The sequence below is a fragment of the Rhizopus delemar genome, genomic scaffold (genome assembly GCF_000149305.1).
Source record: "Rhizopus delemar RA 99-880 supercont3.4 genomic scaffold, whole genome shotgun sequence".
NCBI lineage: Eukaryota > Fungi > Mucoromycota > Mucoromycetes > Mucorales > Rhizopodaceae > Rhizopus > Rhizopus delemar.
Window position 1 is genome coordinate 1,021,715 of NW_027137830.1, and position 23,018 is coordinate 1,044,732.

A 23,018-nucleotide genomic window follows, 5' to 3' on the forward strand; every position below is an offset into this window, starting at 1 on the left:
GTTTATCCTTTCGGCTGTAGTCCAATGTCCACAAGTACTAGCTAAACTTGGCGTAAAAGTAACGTCTTATTTGCGTTTTATAGTCTTGAGTTCAGTTTTGCCACTTTTTTTTTCTGAAAACAAAGAGTACTTTTTACAAAGATGGACTTGATCATCTTTACAATAAGCGAGAAAGTGTACGATCCCATGGAAGGCATTCTGACTGACGTTCACGATCCTACTACTGTCCTTGAGAACATCACGAGCAGAGAAAAGTACTTGAACGCTAAGCGTCCTGAAAAAAATGCCTGAGGAAGTTTCAGCTAAAAAGCAACCGAGATCTAAAAAGTCCAGACAAGCCAGCTCTTGCAAAAATGACAGCGATTTTACAAGGGAAACGTTTATTGATCGTATGCTTGAGCAACCAGTGGAGCGCGGTGTAGTGAGTAGAGTTGCAAATCACTTGAATATCCATTCCCGCACGGCCTTGAGATGGCAGCACCTTGACAATGAGACTGAGCAAATGGCTTACAAAAGGTCAGAACAAGACGATGGGCCAAAAAGCACATTTACGGCTGTACACAACGCATACATTTACGAGCTTCTTGACAACGACCACAGCTAACGTGATGATCTAGCATGAATTAACTTTAGAAACAAAAACATATAGATTCATCATACATTATATCATCACAAATAATTTTTTTCTCATAACAGAACATATAATCATATTACAATGATTATAGCTAGTCATAGTTTTATAACAATAGAACTGAGTTCATTTCAGTAACAATGAAATACATGGTTGGTTTAAGATTTACACTCCTACGGAATAGAGTTATTTATCTCAGGAACCGGTAAACAGTTCTCATCATAAATGAGTATTCAATATTGACTGTAAAGATAGTTCTCATAAACTTATAAAAGAACCAATACTCTTACTCAATCATTCCATCTAATGTAACCTTCAGCTAATCTAAGTTCTATCTCAGGTCACATATAAGACCAGCATTCAAACCTATAAATATCTGACTAAAATATAATTTGAAATCACCCACATTCTACCTAATAAAAACTTTGATAAACGGTCTCAAAGTATTTTACTTCTGACACACTTTATTCTTTTACCTCATTTAAATCCAGAACACCACAGTCAGTCTCGGATGAAATCATAGAGAGTTGAACGAGGAAGTTCAAAGGCTTTATAATATCGAAATCTCAACTCAACAACCACTTGAGAAATACAATGTTCATAACAATCAAAAAAAAAAAAGAAAAAAGAAAAAAACTTGAAACAAACAACATACAATTCAACAAAAGAAAAAATATAAATACACCAAGAATCAATTCGCAAAAGAGAAAAAAAAAATAGCAATAACTGGTATTCAAGATGCTCACTGATATTCTCGCTGAAACTGCTGCCATTCGAAGCGCATGGTGGCGTCCTTATGCTCCTAATAAGGAAGACTTTGCTAATCTCACTGAATACTATGTATTCATGTTTACGGAGTACTTTGTTACCCTCTGTCAACAAGAAGGGTATGAATCCCTTATGAATGCTCTCCTCAATTGACTAATTGAATACGAAAATGATGCTAGCGGTGGTATATTCACTTTTACAGACGAAAATGGAATTACTGTCAGTCGTTATGAATATGCTTTGGATATTGCTAATGATATTAGCAACCATCTGGATGAAATTCTCCCTATTATGGACCTGCCAATGCCATCCAATGACTCTCCTGTTATGGAACCCGAAATATTGACCATTCCATCAACACCAAGAAACCACTCGCCAAGTCCACCATCTGAATTAGAAATTCAAGACTTTAAACCAGAAGAAGCCCAAGAAATAATTGATTTTGAAGAATTGGATGCTTACCTCCTCAATGAATTCAATAATATGAATGCTATTGAAGTTGCTAGAAACCATATGACAAGTACATACAGCAAGTATGAAGAATTGCTCAAGCAACAAAGAAAAATAGTACGCGAAAAAAGATTATTAATTGAAGAATTGGTTATTGAAGTTAACTACTGGAATCACCACACTCAGGATAAGGAAAGGATTCGCCATTTATGTTGACTACAAATACATATTGACCTATTGACTAGACATGTTGAAGTACATAAATGATAAGGACAAAAAAATAGTACTAGTAGCCATTGACTTCGCAGGTCTGACGACAAATTGTCAAGACTTGAAAAGCTTCTTGAAGTAAATACAAACCAGAAGCTTGTAAAGAAAATTATTACTGACGAACTGCAAAAATAGGATATATAGCAGTATCAAAGAAGTTGCTATTGACAGCATAGCATCTAAAAACAAAGTCAGAATGTATACCAGTGGTGAACTCTTGAATGATGAGAAGAAAATAAAAGAGTTTGAATGTAGAAAGAGCTGCATTCAGCGATCAAAATAGTTTAATAAAACATTCATTTATTATATATGAGGCCCATATTAAAGACTCTCTTTAAACAATGTGTATTGTGTTTGTTTGCTTTTCTTAAGCAAGGTTGGGTACAGATGACGTCTAGAATGAGGAAAGTTTACAGATGGGTGTAAGAAAGGCTCTGTGGGATCGTCTCTATAGCATATATCTAGCCCAGCTTTTCCAACTCCTTCCAATAACTCTTTTGTAAGAGTCTTGCTATATGGTTCGCAATAGAGCATGCATATCGCCCTCTCACGCGTTATAATGTCCATTAGTGTTTGGAAAAATAAACACTGCAAATAACTTAAGAATTTCAAGTCGGTAATATTCGCTTGAAATTCGACGTTTTACTCGAATATTACCAAGTCTTGAAACGGCGCATTTCAAGCGAATTTTGCAGCAGTGGGTAAAATTTCAAGTTTTACTCGAGTATGACGTACGCCAAAAAAAAAAAAAAAAAAAAAAAAAAAAAAAAAAAAAAACACTTGAAATCTCTAATTTTACCTTCTTCCAACGTTTGATCAAAGCATAGCTGTTATCAGACAGTTTGTATTGAGGAAGCCTTGAATGATTTGTTATTTTGATCGAGGATAACGCGCTAAAGTAAACAAAGAATAAATAACCTTTATTTTGTTTTGTAAAAAGGAGTATACTTACAGACGCTCTTCAACTGACAAAATTTTCTTTAATTTATGCATTCTTAGCTCAGCAACATTTGTTGCATTAATCTCCATAAAATCTAAAACGTAATGGCGACCTTTTGTCTATGAGTTAACAACTAAAAAGATTTTCTTTATGTTTGTTACCTTTTTTATCTTCTTCCTTCTTTTTCTCCCCTTTCTCTTTCTTTGTTTTCTTTTTACTTTTTTCCTCTGCCGCGTCGAATCTTCTTTTTTTGGAAAAGCTCGCGTTGTTTTCATTCAAATCTGCCATTATAGTCTCATCAACTTCAATGCTAACGCTTGACTGAAGTCGTTTCTGTGCATAACAAGCTTGTAGCGTCTTGTACTGAGTGTTTTTTTTTTTCCCAAAAAGTATTCATGTGTACATCGTCAAGTACCTATAAAATAAGGTATAGCTGGTAAGTTCTCTCTTTTTTTTAAAAAAATATGAAAGGCAAAGTTCTGTAAACCTTATAATCCTCCTTTGAGTATTGATCAATTAATGCCTTTAATTAGCGGTTTTTTTTGTCTTTCGCTCAATGCTAACTAACGACTTCTAAATTGACAACACGTCTTTTGATCGGGAGTTGCCTTTGATTCCATTTTGCTTTTTAAAGCTTATTTTGTACTCAAATGATGCTCCTTTTCATGGCAATTCTAATGGTATGCTTTTTCGGTGTGGTTAAATAACTCGAGCAGACGTTATTAAAGAAAATGTAAAAGAAAATAAAGGGAAAAAGAAAATAATCAGCTTGACCACATTGGGTATTGAATGAACACAAGTCATAATTGGCCGACATTATTTTTCTTACCTGTTATTTTCTACCCTCACAGGATACATCAACAAGACGATCTCTAGACGCATTGTTCACCCAATGTGCCAGCACACTAGACAGAAAAGAACACCAAAGGAATCAACGTGAAAACGAATATTCAATTGATATATTATTTACTTTATTAATCAAAATCACCACAATACTCTTCACAATTGTATATTTTCCCTAATTACCTTATTTTAATATGTTATTCGAAAGTATCTATTGTTGTAAAGTAATAAACCAAAGGCTTTCTTACCGCCAACATTAATTTTGGGCGTCGAATATATTATTTTTGCACGTTCAAGCGATTGACGTCAAGAACTAGAGTTATTGTTAATCTTATTGTACATTCATAGTCTTTTACCGTCTTCTACCCATTGGTTTCTGTTATCACTTCACCGTATAGCGAAACTAAACATACAAATCAGCAACTGTCATAAACGCGCTTTCTGCGTCACTTTTTGAGGGAAAGTTGTACTGTTCATAAAAACCTTTTTTTGAAGTTGTTGCAGTTCTGAATAATAAACTGACGGCAGGTCAAGCATTTATTTCCGCTTTTGGGCATGCTTGAGATTAAAGCAATCAAGGATCAATCCTAATACGAAGCAACAAAGGCAAAGGATGGAATCCACCGGACGTTTTTGAGAATGGGCCAGTGTGGCTTTTGAACCCAAGCAGCGGATGGCGTGACAGGGTGTTGTTGGGATGGTAAGGGGCAGGGTTTGGGAGCACTGCCTGGCAACCCACCAAGGCGCCATTGTACACATCGACTTCTTCATGCGTCATTGGTCACCACAAGATAGGGTCGAGAGGGATTGTGGGTCGACAGCTGGATCGTCGTCTGGAGTCCTTACCTTGGATCTGTTTTTTTTTTTCAAGGTTAGAGTGGGAGGAATTTCTTTTTTATTGCTCTAAAGCCTCGGTGAGTGTCGGCGGCATCCATCTCCCACAGAGCAGTTTTTGATACCATGGATGACCTCTGGTGTGCTGTCTATGTGGCATGAAGCGATACAGCAGTCTGTCCTCAGGTAAAGACAATGAACGAAAGAGGGATTGGGCCTTGCAGGATAGCGACTCTCATCGTGAGTCACTTTGCCAAATGGAGCATCCCTTTGGTGGATGTTTTTAAGACACACCGTCGATCTTACAGAGGCATTTGTCTTGTGCCTCTTCTAAAGATCTCAGCTGAGTAGGATCGAAGCAGTGGATAGCTAGGCCATATTCCATTTGTGGCCGAACGATTGGAGCATAAAATCGAGAGCATACGAGCTTGGAGAATCCAGATGGGTTTACCCCAATAGAAGATAGGACATGCATCGTAGACATGGTTTTGAACATATTGCTTTGAACAAGCTTCTCAGGATCAAGGTGGCCGCCAGGTTTGAAGGGTATTCCTAGGAAAATAAACGTTGTCGCTTGCGGCAGAACGTGATCATAGATCGCCTATTCTATTGTTTGTGGTTGGTTATCCAAAATGATGCATTTTGAAGGATTCCACCGGTATCCCATTTGTATACTATGCTCTTTGCATTTTCGTAGTAGGTCAACCCTTGTGGATCTGTTGGCTATCGAAACCACATCATCCGCGTAAAGTAAGCAATTCAAGAGTGGCGCTAAATACAACGGGGGTGTATCATCCTCTATGGCTTGGTGGCGTAGGTATACCGGAAGTTGATTTATATATACCGAATAAAGATAGAGCGAGAGGATGGATCCTTGGAGTACTCCAGTCTTTGTATGGAAACGCCTAGACGTTGCATTTGAGAGGTGCACTTCTATCTGGACTTCATCCAACAAGTGGCGTAGAAGGCCTAGGCGGTGATCTATAAGGTTGTAAGACCTCCTATAGATAGCTCCTGTCGACAGTATCATCGGCTGATTTTATATCCAGAAAGGCGAGTATGGGCTTGGTATGATGATGTGAACGCAGTAGATGGCAGATGTGTGCAAGGCAAAGAGCTTGATCGATAGCACCACGGGATCCTCTAAAACCGCCTTGTGCAATGTCAAGTGGGTAGCCGTTCGTTTGCAAGCTATCGTGTATGCAACGTTCCAAGACCTTTCTAAAGATAAAAGTTAGACGGATAGGTCGGCAGTGACTCGGTTCGTCCGTGGAGCCTGTTTATAGATCGGGACAACGTGAGCAACACGCCACGATTGTGTAAGACTCCATCCAGCATAAACAGAAGAGCGAAAGAAGGAGCGGTGCCGGTAGATGTTGTATAGACTGTAGCATTTCATTCCGGAGGTGATCTACGCCAGGTGCTTTCTTTAGTTTCTAATGGTTTCTTGTCTATCCTCTGCAATCATTGGGCACTCAAAGGGTAGAATTGGATGATAAATAGTGTTTCTTTATAGTAACAAACAGTTTTTATATTTCAGCCAATCAATTTTCTATTTTGGCCCTTCCTTTTTGAGATTCCGTCATTTGTTTTTTTTTTTTTTTTTTTTTTTTTTTTTTCGAAAACGCTAAATTCAATCGGTTTGACTGTAAAAAAAGTTTCATTTCCTTCAAACTCAGTTTCCACGGTAACTGTTATTAAAGAACGTGATATGTTATTTTCGCTGTTTCACATACTTTCTTCTTTTCTCCCTATCTTCCCCTTTCCCTCCAACCCCCCCTTCTTCCCTTTCTTATTCTCTCTCTCTCTCTTACTCTCTTTCTCTCTTTCTCCTTTCCCTTCTTTTTTTATAAATGGTACTTGGAGTTAGTAATCCTTTTCGGTCAAAGTGGAAACATAAATCAACAACTATTGAAATAAAAGATGAGCATGACAACAACAAGGGAAAGAAAAAGGAAGTCCCTTTCAATTCAGATAGTTTATTAAATGGTATTGGTGATTACATATTTCAGTCTCCTTTGGGAGATGGAAAGTTTAGTAAAGTGATGCTAGCCAAGCATTATTTTTCAGGAGAATTAGTGGCAATTAAGGTATTTGATATGAGATGTATCCAAGGTAACTCATCAGTAAAGAGTAGATGATCAATAAAAGAGCCCATGAATATCGTGTCATGTCCAGACTTGTGCGTGAAATTTATTTGATGGAAGTGTTGGATCATGAAAATATAGTTCGATTAAAAGAAACGATCGAGACAGCCGATGCACTTTATCTTGTGATGGAATACATCCAAGGACATAATTTAGAAGAATATTTAAAGTCTTTAGAGAAAGGATCTCTTTCTGAACATCAAGCAAGACTTGTCTTTCGTCAGCTCGTCAAAGCAGTCGATCACTGTCATTCCAAGTGGGTCGTACACCGAGATTTAAAAGTAAATGAGATTTTTTTTTTGTTCTTCTTCTTGTTCATCCTCCCCTCTAGGCACCCAATATCTTGTTAACCAATGATCATCAAGTCAAATTGGCTGATTTTGGTTTAGGAAACAGATTTGGTTTACATCGTCTGAATACAATTTGTGGTAATTCGTCATGTTCTCACCTCACTCCATCACTTACCGTTTTATCCAGGTTCCATGTTGTATTATAGTCCAGAGATTATCAGTGCAAGGGCTTATGTGGGACCCGAAGTAGATTGTTGGTGTTTAGGTATCATTTTGTTTCGGATGACAGCGGGTTATGAACCGTTTGCACATGCCAAGAGTAAGTGGATGATCGGATTCACATTGATTCTGATGTTTGTGTTGATAGCGGTATCTGAACTCAAAAAGTATGTGATTGGAAGACATTACAAGATACCTTCTCATCTGAGTATTGGATTACAGCACACAATACAGAAATGTCTATCGATTGAAAAATACGATAGACTTTGTCTTCGATCCTGTCTTGCGAATGATCCTTGGTTGAATGACGATGGAAAATTAAAAGATGTGTTTGAGAGTAAGAATACGTTGTATCATGCAATAGAAGCAACCGAGGCTTATGCTCTTTCGGGTAAAACCGAGGATAAAGCCAAACTTCAACTTGCTTCTAAAAACACAAAGACAGCATGTAAACACGACTTGGAAAATGAAAGAAGGAGAACGAAAGGGATACCAAAGACGATTATTTATCACATTACAAATCCATCGACTTATTTCACTGGACCTGCGCCTCATTCGAGTAAATTACCCATCGACCTGGATGCCCAATCCGTCGTTCGATCTCAACTTCATCAATCGATCTTGGTCAGCCTTCAACAGATTCAGTTACAGCCTGTGACCGAGCTCAAGTCACCCATCAGCCATTTGATTCGTAAACTAAAGCAACATGAAGAATTAAGAAAGACATCATCTGCATTAAGTTTATCTCAAATATACCAACGTGTGACAAAGGATCACACGAGTTATTATACCCTTCAATGTAAAACAAACAGTGGATCATCCCATACTGTCCTCTCGAGTTCATCTACCACCTCATCTACACTGATCAACACAAATGAAAATGAAGAAGAGATGATGAAAATGATTCGATTGATTTGTGAATTATTAGGCATCACTTTCTATCAACAACATCCACATCAATTGGTTTGTTTACTGACCCTTCGTAATTTCAAAAAACCCACTCAGCCTACAGCCACACCCAGTAGTTCATCTCTCTTTCGATCCAAGCTATTCAATTCAAACGATCGACTGTCTGAAATGCACAGACAACAAGCTATTTCTTCATTTGCCAGTAGTGTTCAATCGACCAATCCAAGTTCCTTTATGCATCATCATCGTCAGAACGGATGGTGGTCACGTCAAGTCCAACGACTGTCTTCGAATCCTTCTTTACTGAAAAAGAAGGGAGGTCATCACAACAGTCATGATTTACTTTCGATGGGCAGATTAACTCAGGAACAACAGATGAGACAACAATCGAGTGAGAATGATGAAGAAGATGATGGTTATGTGATATTGACGATCGATGTACTCTCTGTGGAATCAACAGAGATTGTGGCTGTAAGATATTCAAAGATGAAAGGGTCCAACAAGGTATTCAAGTTGGCCAAGGGATGGATTCAAATGATTTTGAAATCTTCAAAAAACAACGTATAATCTTGTATTATTTTTTTTTATTATTTGTATTAAAACTGTTCAATGCCTTCATTCAAAGGTCCTTCCGTATCCCCTTCATACCCAGAAGAAGGTGTAGGTATTTCATCTTGTTTGATCAATCCTACTGCAGACTGTTTCGTCGGATTCGTGTGTTTTCTTTTCGTCACATAATGATGCTTTCTCTTTTCTCCCATTGGCTCTATTTGATTTTCTTCGGCCATAGAGGATTCAGAGGCTTCCATACCAGATTCATAATCATCTACCGCATTCACATTGTTTCTCAAGGGTGAAGTATTCTCCATTTTGTTTAAAAAAAAAAGTAAAAAAAAAGAGAGGGATTATGCATCCATTGGATTTTAATTTGGGGGAAAAGGGAATTCGTCTATGTGACGACGACGTCATGACCTTTCTTTTGTCAATCAATCACATCTTGTCATTTTTTGTATTGTACCATTTAGAGCGTGCCTGACCAGAACCTGTCCATGATCACAGCAAATTCAACGCTTGGATGGATATGAAATAGAAAAGAAAAGAGAGAAAGAGAAGGGTTGGTTTGATTGGCTTATAAAATACATTCATGCGGGAAAAAAAAAATATGAAACACAGGGTTGGGATGGAAAAAAGGATATTTATTAAACAAGTGTTTCATAACGTGCGTTATGTTCAAGACGGTTGCTAAAGAGGCTAAAGAGAGAGATATGAATAAATGAATTCCTTCAACAATACACTTACAAGTAGAGAATCAAACCAACGATAGGAAAGAAAAAGACCAAAAGGGACCAACCGAGTTTACCAGAGATAGCACGATTGGAGTTCATGACTTCAAAGATAACAATCAGGTCAAGTATCAAGATGATCAGACCCACAATACCACCACTGTAAGAAAGCATATTATCGAGCATAGTGTATTATAAAAGGTTGAGAAAGAGAGAAAATAAAAAAAAAAAAAAAAAAAATCATGTCTGTATTTTTTTATTTTTTGATTGAATGTGACGTCTACAACTCTTTATTCAAATCGACAGCGTTCAATGCGTACAGTATCTTTTGGACTATAAAAAGAGAGAGAGGTGAATAGGTTATGATCAGATCATTGAATGCTTACCGATCATTTGCATCTGTTTTAACCAAGCCCATTCTTTTCACAACATTCATGCCATCACTGACTCTACCAAAGATAGTATGTTTACCATCTAACCATGGTGTGGGTGCCAGTGTGATAAAGAACTAGAAATGAATGCAAATAAGAACACGCTTTCTGTTCAACCAGTCACTTACTTGCGATCCATTTGTATTAGGTCCTGCATTCGCCATACTAAGAATACCTGCACCTGTATGTTGAAGGCCTGGATTGATTTCATCTGCAAATCTTTCTCCATAAATTGAAGTGCCTCCACGTCCTGTGCCTGTTGGGTCACCACCTAATCACCCCTTTATTGAGTTCTCTTTTTTATTTATTGTCATCTCTTTCTTTTATACCTTGAATCATAAAGTCCTATGATTATTTCATGTTAAAAAGGTCAATCATTCACTGCTTTCAATCATAAAAAAAAAAGCTTACTGCAATAATACGATGAAACTAAAGAAATAATCAGTACTTGACTCCATCATCCCATCCCACTTACGCTCACACCGTCATAATAGCCTCTTTTTGCCTGTAAAGAAATGAATCAGTGTGCTCTTTTGAATTTGGTAGTCATTACGAGTTCATAAAAGTTTTTACACGTTCTATAGAAAATGTTGGTTTATACATCATGTTGAATATCAAAACAAACCTTGGTGCATGATCCCAATAGAGTTCAATATGGATTGAGCCCATGGAGGTATCAAGAATCACTTCCTCTCTTTCACTCATCTTAAAATAAAAATGTTTCAAGAAAAAAAAAAAGAAAGGGTTTAAAGCACAGACTAGTGTCTTTTTTTTATATAAAAAAAAAGGGCAAGCGGGAAAGTAACAAGCAATAGGATAGAGATAAATTCGTTCTATAGAAACCACGATCATCCTGTGGTTTAAATAGTTACTAAGCTTGTACTAATGTAAAAAACTTCATACCTTGTCAAGAGCAGCAAATTCAATGGCTTGATATAAAATTGAGGATGGATGGTTCTTTTGGGCTCGAGTAAAGTGATCGGTCGATGGTAAAATAACCCACTTTAGATAAACCAAAGAAAAAGATGGTCCAAAACGCGTAATTCAAAGTGTAGTCTAAAATGAAAACAGAAGGAATTTCTTTTTAAAAAAAAGAACAAGTCTCATTGTTAGTATCGAGTCTTTTAAGAAAAGCAGAAAAGTAAGCCTACGATCAGGTTGGGATCTATTGGGTTTGCATAGTGGACTTACTTGTAAGATTCTGGATATGAAATCAAAGTTTGAAACACTTCTTGAATCTAAAGAGGTGTGATACACTGTATCTACGTTTGTTTGTAACAAGTGACCACCAGACCTTGTAAATTAGTTGCATAATTTAAGCTCAAACACGATCTGTTGAAAAACAAAAGGGAGACAATAAAGATCGATAGTTTCAAGGACTTGACCTTGTTGAATTTGTAAGGGATTCAAAAGATGCTTTATGCAAATAAAGAAATCCATTTTATTGATTTTCATCCTCTTACTTTGTGATGTCTTGTAGGTTGATGGGGTAAGTAGAGGTAAATTTTGCTTGTAAAGCTTGATTTTAAGGTTAAGGTTGTCAGTTGTTGTTCAATACAGTCGGAACGGTGGATGGTTGCGATTACAAAAAATGAAATGGTCGGTTAGCATTAAACAAGCTGTCTATAAGATATAAATATAAGAAATAGTAAGAGTAAGATATGATAACAATAGGCTTCATCTATTGAACTTGATAGCTCACTGTTTCATAGAATTACAAATTGCTTTAGCTCTCGTAATGTTCCTGTAGAGTTTAAAAAAAAAGGAGTAAATGTTTTATTCAGTGAAAAACTCAGAAGGGTGTTTGAGTATAGCATTTTATAGTTTGACGTTTAGAATGGTGACTAAAGCTATAAAGATCACTCATGGGGACATCGTTACAACTATCAGCCATTCTAGAAGACAAAGTCTCTTCTTTTATCAAGCAATGTCGTTTCATCTTTCCTTTCAAAAAGACCAGAACGGCTCCACAGGATTTAACTCGGGTGAATAGGAAAGATACATCCGTCGATAGCCTCTCTCTCGTCGTCTTCCTTTCTCAATTTTTGATATTGATTCATCGTCTCAGACATCAATTGGATGTATGGGTTCATTCTGTGAATAAAAGTGTTCCATGGCTTTTGTAGCTTTTGAATTTTCTCAAATTCCACTGGAGGAAAACGAGTGGACTAAAGAGCACATGCCTGACGATGGTATGTGTACTGCCTGAGGCTGTAGGCGATCCAACAATAGGTCCATGAGGTAAAGCCAAAGCCATGGCAGTGGTAGTGATGTGGTCAAGTTTGTCTCAAGAGACTGACAATAGCTAAAGAAGCCATCACCTTGAAGCAGAAGCAAGAAAGTCTGTTACCAATCTACAGACAAGATAAGAGTGGTTTATGGGCTGGAAGTATAAGGAGCTGGACTACATAAAAGAGTGTGTATTTATCAATGAAGCCGGGTTCCATATTGAAGAGAATTGGTTTAATAAGAAGGGGCTTGTTTAAGAAAGGGACAAGGAAAAAATTAAGAGAAAAAGGAGGGAGTATTTATAGACTTTACTATGTTTAATAGTATGGTTTTGCTACCTTCTTTTTTTAGTTGTAGCTAAAAACGGAAGAGAGGACGATAAAGTATACGGTTTACCACAAAAATATGTGTAAATACTCCCTCTTTTTCCTTTTTTTCATTTCTTCCCTTGTACTTTTTTTTTTTTCTAAAAACTTTTCTTATTAAACCAACTCTCTCTCTATCTTTTCTTATTTGGACTATGAATGGTATCCTCTACTTGTTTGTAAGATTTCGTATTTGACGATCAGCAACTAGAGTCAGCAACTTGAATCAACATTTTCTTGGAATAATTTAGCAGGTATTGGATGTGGGTATTGATTAAGAGCAGCATTTTTTTTATGAGTGGGTTTATTTTTATTTTATCTGAGGTTTGGTGTGGTGTATGGTGCTTACGACAGGTAGAATCATCATGCATGGAAAGGACAAGAAAAGTGTCTCTCTTCTCCCCAAAATTTATTCCCTTTATACTTTTCCTTCTTACAGTAAGCCTTGCCATCGGTCAACTTATTCAAAAGAGGAAACTTGTTTTGCTTTCTTTTATTATTGCAAGCGATGAATACATACGCGACCTACAGTGTAAATCTACGGGAAAAATCATCAACACTGAGCCAGTTTTACTGGTGATGATGCTCGCTTTGGTAAAAGAGGGTGAAGATTGCTTTCTTTTATTGATGTAATCACTGACTTGAATTCATCCTACTTTTAAACGTGAGGAGAGAAAAATGTCAAGTCTGAGCCGCTTTTTTATTGGTAATGATGGGGTTTACATTATAAATCAATTTTTTTATAACCCATAAGCAAATAAAACAAAGCTAGTCATTATCGAGATGATTAGACTAAAGTTTTATTTAATAAAGAGAAATATAATGTAAACATAGTACAGAGTTCTGTAAACTTAATAGCAGATGCTTTTTTTCAAACGTTAAACTGATGGTATGGCTTCAATATGACTGATAACAATTTTACTTTGCTATTTGACAAAGTCAAAATTTATCAAACCAATAGTAAACCCTCCTTTTTTTTTCTTGCCTTATTTTTAGCCAATAATTACAGGACAAGATCGTATAAAATTATGTTCATTTAAAACAATAAAAATAGAGAATAGAAAATGTGTGTATACTAGGTTCTATTTTAAAAAATTGAGAACGGTAAATTTTGTCATTTTGAGAAAATTAAATGTTTCCTCTCAAATGCAACTTCTAGGCGTTTCCATCCAAAGACTGGAGTACTCCAAGGATCCATCCTCTCGCTCTATCTTTATTCGGTATATATAAATCAACTTCCGGTATACCTACGCCACCAAGCCATAGAGGATGATACACCCCCGTTGTATTTAGCGCCACTCTTGAATTGCTTACTTTACGCGGATGATGTGGTTTCGATAGCCAACAGATCCACAAGGGTTGACCTACTACGAAAATGCAAAGAGCATAGTATACAAATGGGATACCGGTGGAATCCTTCAAAATGCATCATTTTGGATAACCAACCACAAACAATAGAATAGGCGATCTATGACCAAGTTCTACCGCAAGCGACAACTTTTACTGATTCTACAGTAAAAAAAAAAAAAAAAAAAAAAAGAAGAAAAAAACATGAAAATCAAAGATATAAACGTATCAGTTTTATTGACTAGCATAATATACCTCGATGTATGCTTTTTAGAACCCAAAAGGAGCGGTATCTTATCTTGGTTTTGGAGAAATCCTTTTTTTGAATTTTGTAGGCTTGGTCAGCAAGCATTATATCTAACTTGACTGTGCTGCACCTTGTAGAAAATGATCCCCATGTTTTCTCGTCAAATAGATCAGTAATTACAACAGTTTCTGAGTAAATCTGCTTCAGTGATAATTACTTTTGTTCGCACATGTCACTATCCACTGGCTGGCCAGATCGATATACTTTGTTCAGGTATTGAATAAGTTGCCTCTGGTTATCTAGTAAAGCTGTTAAATTAATCCATAACAAAACGCTCTTCTTTATCACTTACTTAGAATAATTTGTTCTTGAAGATTGGTTGATTTTGGGAGGTCATCTTTGTATCAATGGCAGTAGGATGGAAGACCATTTACTTTTAGCTTAGTTTGGAGCATGGGCTTATTGGGGTCATCGGTATAGCAAATCTCCAACCCACAAAGTTTTTCAAGGCCTTCTTTGAGTTTTTCAGGGTTTTCATTTGTAAATTCTTCGTTAAAAAACACATATTGACGAAGACGTCTTTTGGTCGGGAGTCGCCTTTGATTCCTTTTTGATTTTAAAGATTACGTTGTATTCAAACGATGCTCCTTTTCATGGCGATTCTAATGGTATGCTTTTTCGGTGTGGTTAAATAACTCGAGCAGACGTTATTAAAGAAAATGTAAAAGAAAATAAAGGGAAAAAGAAAATAATCAGCTTGACCACATTGGGTATTGAATGAACACAAGTCATAATTGGTCGACATTATTTTTCTTACCTGTTATTTTCTACCCTCACAGGATACATCAACAAGACGATCTCTAGACGCATTGTTCACCCAATGTGCCAGCACACTAGACAGAAAAGAACACCAAAGGAATCAACGTGAAAACGAATATTCAATTGATATATTATTTACTTTATTAATCAAAATCACCACAATACTCTTCACAATTGTATATTTTCCCTAATTACCTTATTTTAATATGTTATTCGAAAGTATCTATTGTTGTAAAGTAATAAACCAAAGGCTTTCTTACCGCCAACATTAATTTTGGGCGTCGAATATATTATTTTTGCACGTTCAAGCGATTGACGTCAAGAACTAGAGTTATTGTTAATCTTATTGTACATTCATAGTCTTTTACCGTCTTCTATCCATTAGTTTCTGTTATCACTTCACCGTATAGCGAAACTAAACATAACATGCAAATTAGCAACTATCATTATAGCGTGCTTTCATATTATTGACATTTAAGAAAAAAAGGTTGGTCCAGGTTGGTCTTATGTTGTTGAGCCTAAGCATACTAATTCTTTTTTTTTTTTTTTTTTTTTGGGAGGCAAACAAAGTATCTGGATAATACATAATGGTAAAATATAAAGTGTAAAGTGTAAAATGTAAAATACAGCTTATAAAATGTAATCATAAAATATAAGAAAAATTAACGACATATTCGTTTATACCAAGGATGATGTATCATATTTTTAGCATTTCTTCTGGTAACATTGGTATTTGACAAGGTAAAATCGTCATTTGATGGGGATAGGACAAACCGCTGATTAAAACAACCACAAACCGCCAACTGGCACTAAGGGTACTGTAAATGGTACTTTGGTGAAATAAATAAAACCTTACGACTCACTAAACTTCAAAAGTGTACACTTTTTATTGTATTGGCTTTATAGCATTTGTATTGATAATAAAAACATTTTACTGCTCAACCAATATATTTTACTGGCCATTCAACGTTCTAATAAAACTCCATTCTAATTGTTTTGGAGTAAAAAAAAAAAAATGGGCATGATTTTTTGGGTCAATTTGATTTAACCTATTGACACCTTTCTCTTGATCTAAAAGGGCAAAATGTCTAGACATAAAGGGACAGAATGGATTTGTTTTTGAGACAATTATTTTTGTTTAAATGTTATATTTTATTAAAGGTCCAATTGAGCGCTAAAAAATAAAACAAATAAGTGTCCGCCCGGACCAGATCAATCCGTTTGGAGGTTTGATCTTTAGAAAAAACCCCTTCAGGTTCAAGGGTAAAAAAAAAAATGAGAAAGGAAAGTAGGATGCATAGAGAAGTATACGACGTTAGTATCATTAATTTTTGGTAAAGTGACATTTAATTTTCTCAAAATGACAAACTTTACCCTTCTCACTGTATGTTGTATGTTCAAGGAGTTTTTTTTTTGTATTAAAATTCAAGGAGTAACAAATACCAAATTCAACATCGTTGGCCACAGCTTAACCTAATAGAATAAGGAACAATACTTATCCAGTGAGCATAGCTTCCTCTTTAAGACCAAATAGTGTTTTAAATCATGAACTTTCCAAAACCATATTCATAACCGAGAAATCTACCTAAGATTTTTTTTAAAAAACTTTTTTTTTTTCATTATTTATAACAGATTGTAATGTGGATTCCATTCCTATGTTTGATACATTAGCATATCAAAACAGGCATAGAAAAAGAACCCGTTCACTCTTTCCAACTTTTCCCAAGGGCAAACTTTTATTGAACAAAAAATACCACAGGATAATAAGATGGATTGGTAAATATGTAAAGAGCAAAAAAGTCCTGGCTCAACAAGCTCTTTTTATAAGCATACATAAGCCACAACTCCGTGTCATCGGACTGCTTTAAAAGAAGGGAATAAAAAAAAGTAAGCGGAGAAAAGTAGATAGGAAGAATGTAGGAAAACAACTGACAGAAGATAACAGCAAACTAGACAGAACATAAACTTGATTTCTGGATAAAAAACCATTACACGAATCCCTTAAGGAACCATGTTCTTTAACTGAGAAAATGAGTTAAATTACTGCCATTTACTAAATATTGCAAGAAATTCGAAATTGGTTCTGAGTTAATTTGAAGTTTAAAAAATTGACATGCTTAATTCCTTATCAATCAATTGGGGCTAAGATCACAAACGACTACTTTTGCACCATCAATGAATTGCGCTATAACCTGTAATGAAACAATTGAGATTATCCAAGTTCATTGGGCTGCATTTATTCACTTAGACTTAGGTTAATTTCTATAGCTATTTCAGATTAGTGATTGCCATTCAAATTTGCTCCCTTACACATAAAGTGTTAGGGCCTTGATAGATGCCTTTAAATTTTATCTGTTAACTATATGGATAGAAAACAAAGCAAAGACAAAAAGAATTGTCATATTTTTGGCTTCAATATACTTTATTTTTTCGTATTTGTCTTCATTATTGCTGCTTTTACTTATGGAAGCAAAAGCTGTTATACAAATTTTTATGTTTATGATTCACGTCTCTTCATTTTCCTCCGTTTTTAGCAAAGCAACTTCTTTAGATTATGACGTTGACCAGCAGTAAGATATAAAAAAAAACTTCAAGCGGAAATGACATCCAACCTTTGGCAAGTTGTTCCTTTTTTTGACTGAATAAACTCCACAAGCGACCTAGACAGTATCAAGAAGCGCTTTGTTTAACAATCCCAAAAGAGAAAGCTGTCAAAGAAAATTCCATATACAGAAAACTTTGTTTAGAATAAACATTAATTTAGCATCAAGTTCAAGCAAAATTTGAAACATCCTCTGTTTTTCTTTTATTAAATCCGTTTTCGCAGAGGACTTGATAATGGCGACGAAAAGTGAGTGATTTCTCTTAAAAGTATAACTATGCTTCTGCATATCTAGGATGTTTACAAGATAGATTTGTCGGCAGTGGGCATTATACAGCTGTCTTTGCGTGTTCAATACAATACGCTATAACAACAACCAAATTTTTAAAGCCTGCCTTGTATATTGGGACAAGTGATTTTGTAAGATGACACTGTAATCGTTTATAAATTGTCATTCACGATTTATCTTCCTAAAGCTCAAAAGGATACAAGGACTAATTCCAATTCATTCTACTACCAATTTTAAAGCAAATTCAAGCAGAAAAAATCAGCTCCAATCATCACATAAATTCGCACTTGCTCAGATTTAAATTTTACAATTTCAATTGTTCCAATTTTACTCTAGTAATACTTTATCATTCTGGAATCACTTTTACAAATCGGCTCAATCTGCGAAGATTGGATCATTGAATTATACAATCATACTTATGACTTGGTATACAAAAAAGAGAGGTGGAAACAAAATAAAGCTTGCTTTATATTTGAACCTATCTCTAGTATTTACAAAAAGAAAAGAGGGAGCAGTAGGGAACAAAATAAGCGTGCTCAAAGGAGTCCAAGATAAGATGTAATTTATCTGGAGAAAGAAGTCAAGGTTTTGAAAAGGAGGCAGAAGGCTACTTTTGTGCGCATAAAAGGAACACGTATACATTTGCCCTCATTCCTTACATTGTTAGCCAGTATTAAATATCAATACCATTTGACAAAGAAAAAGGGATGGGAACCTTGTATTTTAATGAAATAATTTGTTGACCAAATACTCTATAGTTGTAGAATTTCTTTTTTAAAGGACAAAGATAGACGCGTTTTTCATTCAAAAAAGCTGAAATAAAGCAAATTTCGTTTTTAATAAAATAGTATGAGTTCATCGAAAGACGTCTGTATTACGGAAACTTGATTTATCTCGAAGCGCATCATTATGTGTCTTGTATTCCATCGTTGTCTCTGCTGGTAAATTTAAATGTCTTTTGATCGTGTCTCTACAGATGAAAGATATGAGCAGACGAACGAATAATAAAAACCCAACTTACCTAATCTTTAAGTTTATTTTCCCATTAGATGATGTCTTGTTCCAAACAGAAATAATATCTTCTGATCCTCTGATGGACAATACAGCTCCACAGATCTCGTCATCCACATCAAACTGATCTCCAATAATAGCCAACACTAATGATTCCCAATACCGACTGGCCAACCCTTTTTTAACTCTTACAATCCATTTTCCACCATTTATATTTACATCATCCTATCATTCTCTTATTATTACTTCTGTTGTCTTTTTTTTTTTTTTTTTTTTCAAATGGTCATTTTACCTCCCAAACAGGTCTAACGCCTTGCTTAAATAAATGATAATCACTAATATTTGGTAAATCACTTGGACGACGAAGGTGACTATATACAGCCCAAAATTCTTCTACCTGTTGTAAACTTGTTATTTCTTTGGTATTCTTTATAAAAAGGAAAGCTTACAGTCTTAAAAGTAGCAATTTTTTTCATGGCACCTTCATAATCTGTTATTTTCTCTCCAGGAGATCTATGCATGAACCAAAATACCCAGCCATAACGAAGTACGTGGACTGAAGGTTCTGTTAATTGGGTATGTGTAAAATCTATGGATCCATTAAAATTCATTTTTTTTTTGTTGTTAAAAAAAGTTTTCGGATTGACAGCCAGTAAAAAAAATACGAGTGTTTGTGAAAAGAAACTTTTGAATTTCCGAAATCTTTTTTTTTCCTGCTTGTAGCCAAGTCATTCCGTCTAAAAAGAATGATAAAGTACAAGAGGGAGGACAACGAGATGGATTTTGTGATAAATCTGATGATGCAATATGCTCAAAATTTTCTTGAGTAGTTTTTCGATTTTCTAAAGATAGCGACATCAATTGTCTGTGCCCATTTTTCAGAAAGCAATGTTATTGAAATAAAGCATGTGTTCTTCAAACACGTTTTCTCTTACTTTCTTTTGAGAGTCTTAGATGGCGATTGAGTAAAGATTCCTTTACACTAGAGAGTCTGTATAACCTGAAAATTTCTATTACATGCAATACTTTCTTTATTGCTCTTTCATAAGACATGAAGCATTTAAACAGTAAGCATTTTGTCAGTTTTATCTGCCAATGTATACCAACTATCATGAGCTCGGAGCCATGTTTTCATATTTGTATGATACACAAAAGCCTGATGAGCAGCTGTAATAATAATTGGTAAACCATCTTCCTGAATCCGAATATCCCTAATACATGCCACTTCCTTTTCCAATTCAACCACTTGCTGAAGTACAGGCGCTACCGAGACCCCTTCAATACAGCATATTAAGTTGTATATATCCCAGGAATATAATAGACCTGTGGATGTCATGCAGACCAGCCATTGATGAAGGCTTTGTAACAAGACAGGTGTACTTTCGAGTACGATCGCAGGCAACAGTCTTCTACCAGCAGGTGAATAGACATGAAGGCTGCCATCTTCACAACCAACAGCAGAAAATGATGTATTGCTTGTCATCACCAGCACAGGACTTGCTAAATAATCCATCCATAAGGGCACCCCTTGCTTGGTCACTACTAATTTAGCTCGAATCATATCTATACGAAAAAAGGGATGAATAGGCCTGCTTGGCTCATCTTGTTTCACTTGCCTTTTTCATGGCTATTTTGTGCATTATGACATTCTAATACAACCGTTGGATCTTCAAATCTTGCTTTTGTGCTCAGCATCGATTTCACTTTGGGTAAAGTCATCTTGACCAAACTTCTTTGTATCACAACAGGCACTACAGCTGAATCGATCCATTCTGGTTTTGCTTTGCTTAATTTATTACCCCAGACTTCATTCATCGGCATATCATCATCGTCGACTGAGGCTCTTCTTTTGGTTCCTGTCACGGTGACATTTATATCAATAGTGGGTATGTTGGTTACTGTACTCTATCCGGTAAAGCACATGAATACATACAACACGCAGGACTCTTTTTTATTATATTACCGTTTGCTGTGTTGACTGCGTTTGAGATACAGGAAGGGTGTTTATCATTGATTTTTTTGGAATGAGAGTGGTGGTAGTGGTGGCAGGAGATGGCATTAATGAAATGGGTTGAATTCTTTTTTTACCATTTTTCGCAATGGATACTTTTTGTTCTGTGATGGTTGGTTTCATGATAGTAGAAGAAGAGATATTTGAAGCAAGTACTTCCTGTGCTGCCGTTGTTGACGATTGTGGTACGTCTTTAATCTGTATACTTCCATCCATCAAATCCGCCACACGCTGTGATAATGCTGAAGATGGTGGTTTTTTTAACATAGTTTCTTCCAATTCTAGTTGTATCGGTGTCTCTAATAGCTGTGTTTGTCTCTTTCCGTAGCCATACTTTTCCAATTTAGAAATCTGTTTAGAAAGAAAGTGAATTCAATGATATACTCTTTTGTTCTATTTCTACTTTTCTATTTTACAACAACTTCTTCGGGTACAGTGTCTTGCAGCTCTTCTCCAAACTGAATAAAAGCAATTGTGCCATCTTGAGAGCAAGCAAATAAGCTCTTACCGTCAGGTGCCCTATTAGACCCAGTAAGTTTCATGCAGTGTTCTATTTCTCAATGTACCATGCAATGTCATAAACATTATTGTCAAATACATCAGCTGCAACACAAATGGGTATACTAAAACTGGTGGCCCAAATTGATATACTTCTATCTTGACTTCCTAATGCACAAATAGCCGATACTGGTTTCTCGTTATCCCGATCATCTTCGCCAGTGATGTAAAACATGTGAGGATTAAAAGACTAGGTTCAAGAAGAATAAGCTCAAGTCCCTTTTGTTATTTTCTTGTTATATTACAGTGACTTCCACAGGTAATTGATGTCCAACAAGAGATATGTCTGAATTCCAATCTTCTCTATTCACAATGGCAGCAACACATTTAATGCTATTTACAGCATTTGCAGCTGCTATGTGACATCCATCCGGAGACCAGCTATACATCATAAGTACACAGTCGTTACCATGACAGGATCTACCTTAATCTTCTATATAAAGTTGTTCCGGGTGCATTAATGAATGGACCTTTGATACTTGTTTCCAATCCCCAATCAAGCGTTCTCCAGATCTTTACCATTTTATCATCAGACTATGGACAACAGTTATTTTCTGTTCCATTTCCCACTTGTCAATGTATACCTGAGAAGCCAAGTATTTTCCTGCTGGATCCCAACTGATACCTTTCACAAATCCTTCGTGTTTATCGATTTTTTTCACTTGCTCTGTATTGACATGTTAGCCCTTTCCTCTCTCTCTCTCTCTCTCTCTCTCTCTCTCTCTCTCTCTTACCAAACGTCCTTCCATCCCAAACGATAATAAATCCATCGACACCACAAGAAGCTAAATACTGATTGTCTTTTGACCAAGCTAAATCCTGTACGTCTATTCAAAAGTTCAATTTCCCTGTCTGGATTCATTTCGATTGGGTGTACCAGATTCATGTCCTCTTAAATATTTTACAGGTTTCCACGTTTCATAATTTATTTCATTGCTACCAAATACAGATCCTACTTTTGCATTTCTATACAGAAATATATTAGATTAGATTACAAAAGCCAAATGACTTATGCTTACACATCTCTTTCCCAAATGATTATCAAATTATCATTGTCCGAACTAGAAGCCAAATAGCGTCCTTCTTTATTTGACCAGCGAACACAGAGCACAGCACCTGTTTTAAATTAATGTGGTTGTGACGATTATATCTTGTGAATGTTTACCGTTATGCATTGTCATTGTCGAAAGTAATTTATGACATGCAGGGTTATGTTCTGCTTCTTCGTCATAAATTGGTTTTGTGTTCCAAATCCTTACGTTGCTATCTAATACAATATAAGTTTTTAAAAAGACTTTAAGTCATTCTAACTGTACCTAAACCACCAGTGGCAAGTCGTGTTCCATCAGGATGAACATCAAGTGAATAAATACATGGTTTCTGACCTTTGGCTCCTTGTGTTTTATCTATGCGGTATGAGTGAAAGGATGCTTTTGTAAAAAAAGTGGTAGTTTACCTGCGTGGGATACCCAATCTGGTTTAAAAATGATCATGTATAATAATGACAACGGTAAAAAAAACTTTT

The 23,018-nt window shown here is 35.8% G+C and overlaps 7 protein-coding genes across 7 annotated transcripts; 3 read left to right on the plus strand and 4 right to left on the minus strand.

Annotated features, from left to right (window-relative positions):
- Positions 1-186: 186 nt before the first annotated feature.
- On the plus strand, positions 187-291 carry RO3G_05893 (uncharacterized protein; the record flags this gene model as incomplete). Its single annotated transcript, XM_067660483.1, has 1 exon — positions 187-291. One exon carries the CDS (start codon positions 187-189, stop codon positions 289-291), a length of 105 nt encoding a protein of 34 aa, XP_067516584.1.
- Positions 292-1,369: 1,078 nt separating this feature from the next.
- On the plus strand, positions 1,370-2,065 carry RO3G_05894 (uncharacterized protein; the record flags this gene model as incomplete). Its single annotated transcript, XM_067660484.1, has 2 exons — positions 1,370-1,518; positions 1,579-2,065. The coding sequence occupies 2 exons, from the start codon at positions 1,370-1,372 to the stop codon at positions 2,063-2,065; spliced, it is 636 nt and encodes a 211-aa protein (XP_067516585.1).
- A 4,841-nt stretch (positions 2,066-6,906) lies between these two features.
- On the plus strand, positions 6,907-8,868 carry RO3G_05895 (uncharacterized protein; the record flags this gene model as incomplete). The annotated part of the gene is made up of 4 exons (XM_067660485.1): positions 6,907-7,164; positions 7,215-7,311; positions 7,361-7,492; positions 7,541-8,868. 4 exons carry the CDS (start codon positions 6,907-6,909, stop codon positions 8,866-8,868), a joined length of 1,815 nt encoding a protein of 604 aa, XP_067516586.1.
- Positions 8,869-9,500: 632 nt separating this feature from the next.
- On the minus strand, positions 9,501-10,354 carry RO3G_05896 (peptidyl-prolyl cis-trans isomerase-like 1; the record flags this gene model as incomplete). The annotated part of the gene is made up of 6 exons (XM_067660486.1): positions 9,501-9,552; positions 9,601-9,744; positions 9,869-9,917; positions 10,038-10,092; positions 10,144-10,286; positions 10,345-10,354. The coding sequence occupies 6 exons, from the start codon at positions 10,352-10,354 to the stop codon at positions 9,501-9,503; spliced, it is 453 nt and encodes a 150-aa protein (XP_067516587.1).
- A 4,148-nt stretch (positions 10,355-14,502) lies between these two features.
- On the minus strand, positions 14,503-15,073 carry RO3G_05897 (uncharacterized protein; the record flags this gene model as incomplete). The annotated part of the gene is made up of 3 exons (XM_067660487.1): positions 14,503-14,511; positions 14,638-14,809; positions 15,021-15,073. The coding sequence occupies 3 exons, from the start codon at positions 15,071-15,073 to the stop codon at positions 14,503-14,505; spliced, it is 234 nt and encodes a 77-aa protein (XP_067516588.1).
- A 3,695-nt stretch (positions 15,074-18,768) lies between these two features.
- RO3G_05898 (uncharacterized protein) lies at positions 18,769-19,535 on the minus strand (the record flags this gene model as incomplete). Its single annotated transcript, XM_067660488.1, has 4 exons — positions 18,769-18,883; positions 18,935-19,149; positions 19,217-19,321; positions 19,374-19,535. 4 exons carry the CDS (start codon positions 19,533-19,535, stop codon positions 18,769-18,771), a joined length of 597 nt encoding a protein of 198 aa, XP_067516589.1.
- Positions 19,536-20,878: 1,343 nt separating this feature from the next.
- Positions 20,879-22,986, minus strand: RO3G_05899 (uncharacterized protein; the record flags this gene model as incomplete). Its single annotated transcript, XM_067660489.1, has 12 exons — positions 20,879-21,286; positions 21,352-21,454; positions 21,502-21,683; positions 21,739-21,826; positions 21,918-22,027; positions 22,078-22,160; positions 22,228-22,320; positions 22,434-22,459; positions 22,513-22,609; positions 22,659-22,760; positions 22,810-22,899; positions 22,950-22,986. The coding sequence occupies 12 exons, from the start codon at positions 22,984-22,986 to the stop codon at positions 20,879-20,881; spliced, it is 1,419 nt and encodes a 472-aa protein (XP_067516590.1).
- Positions 22,987-23,018: the final 32 nt, after the last annotated feature.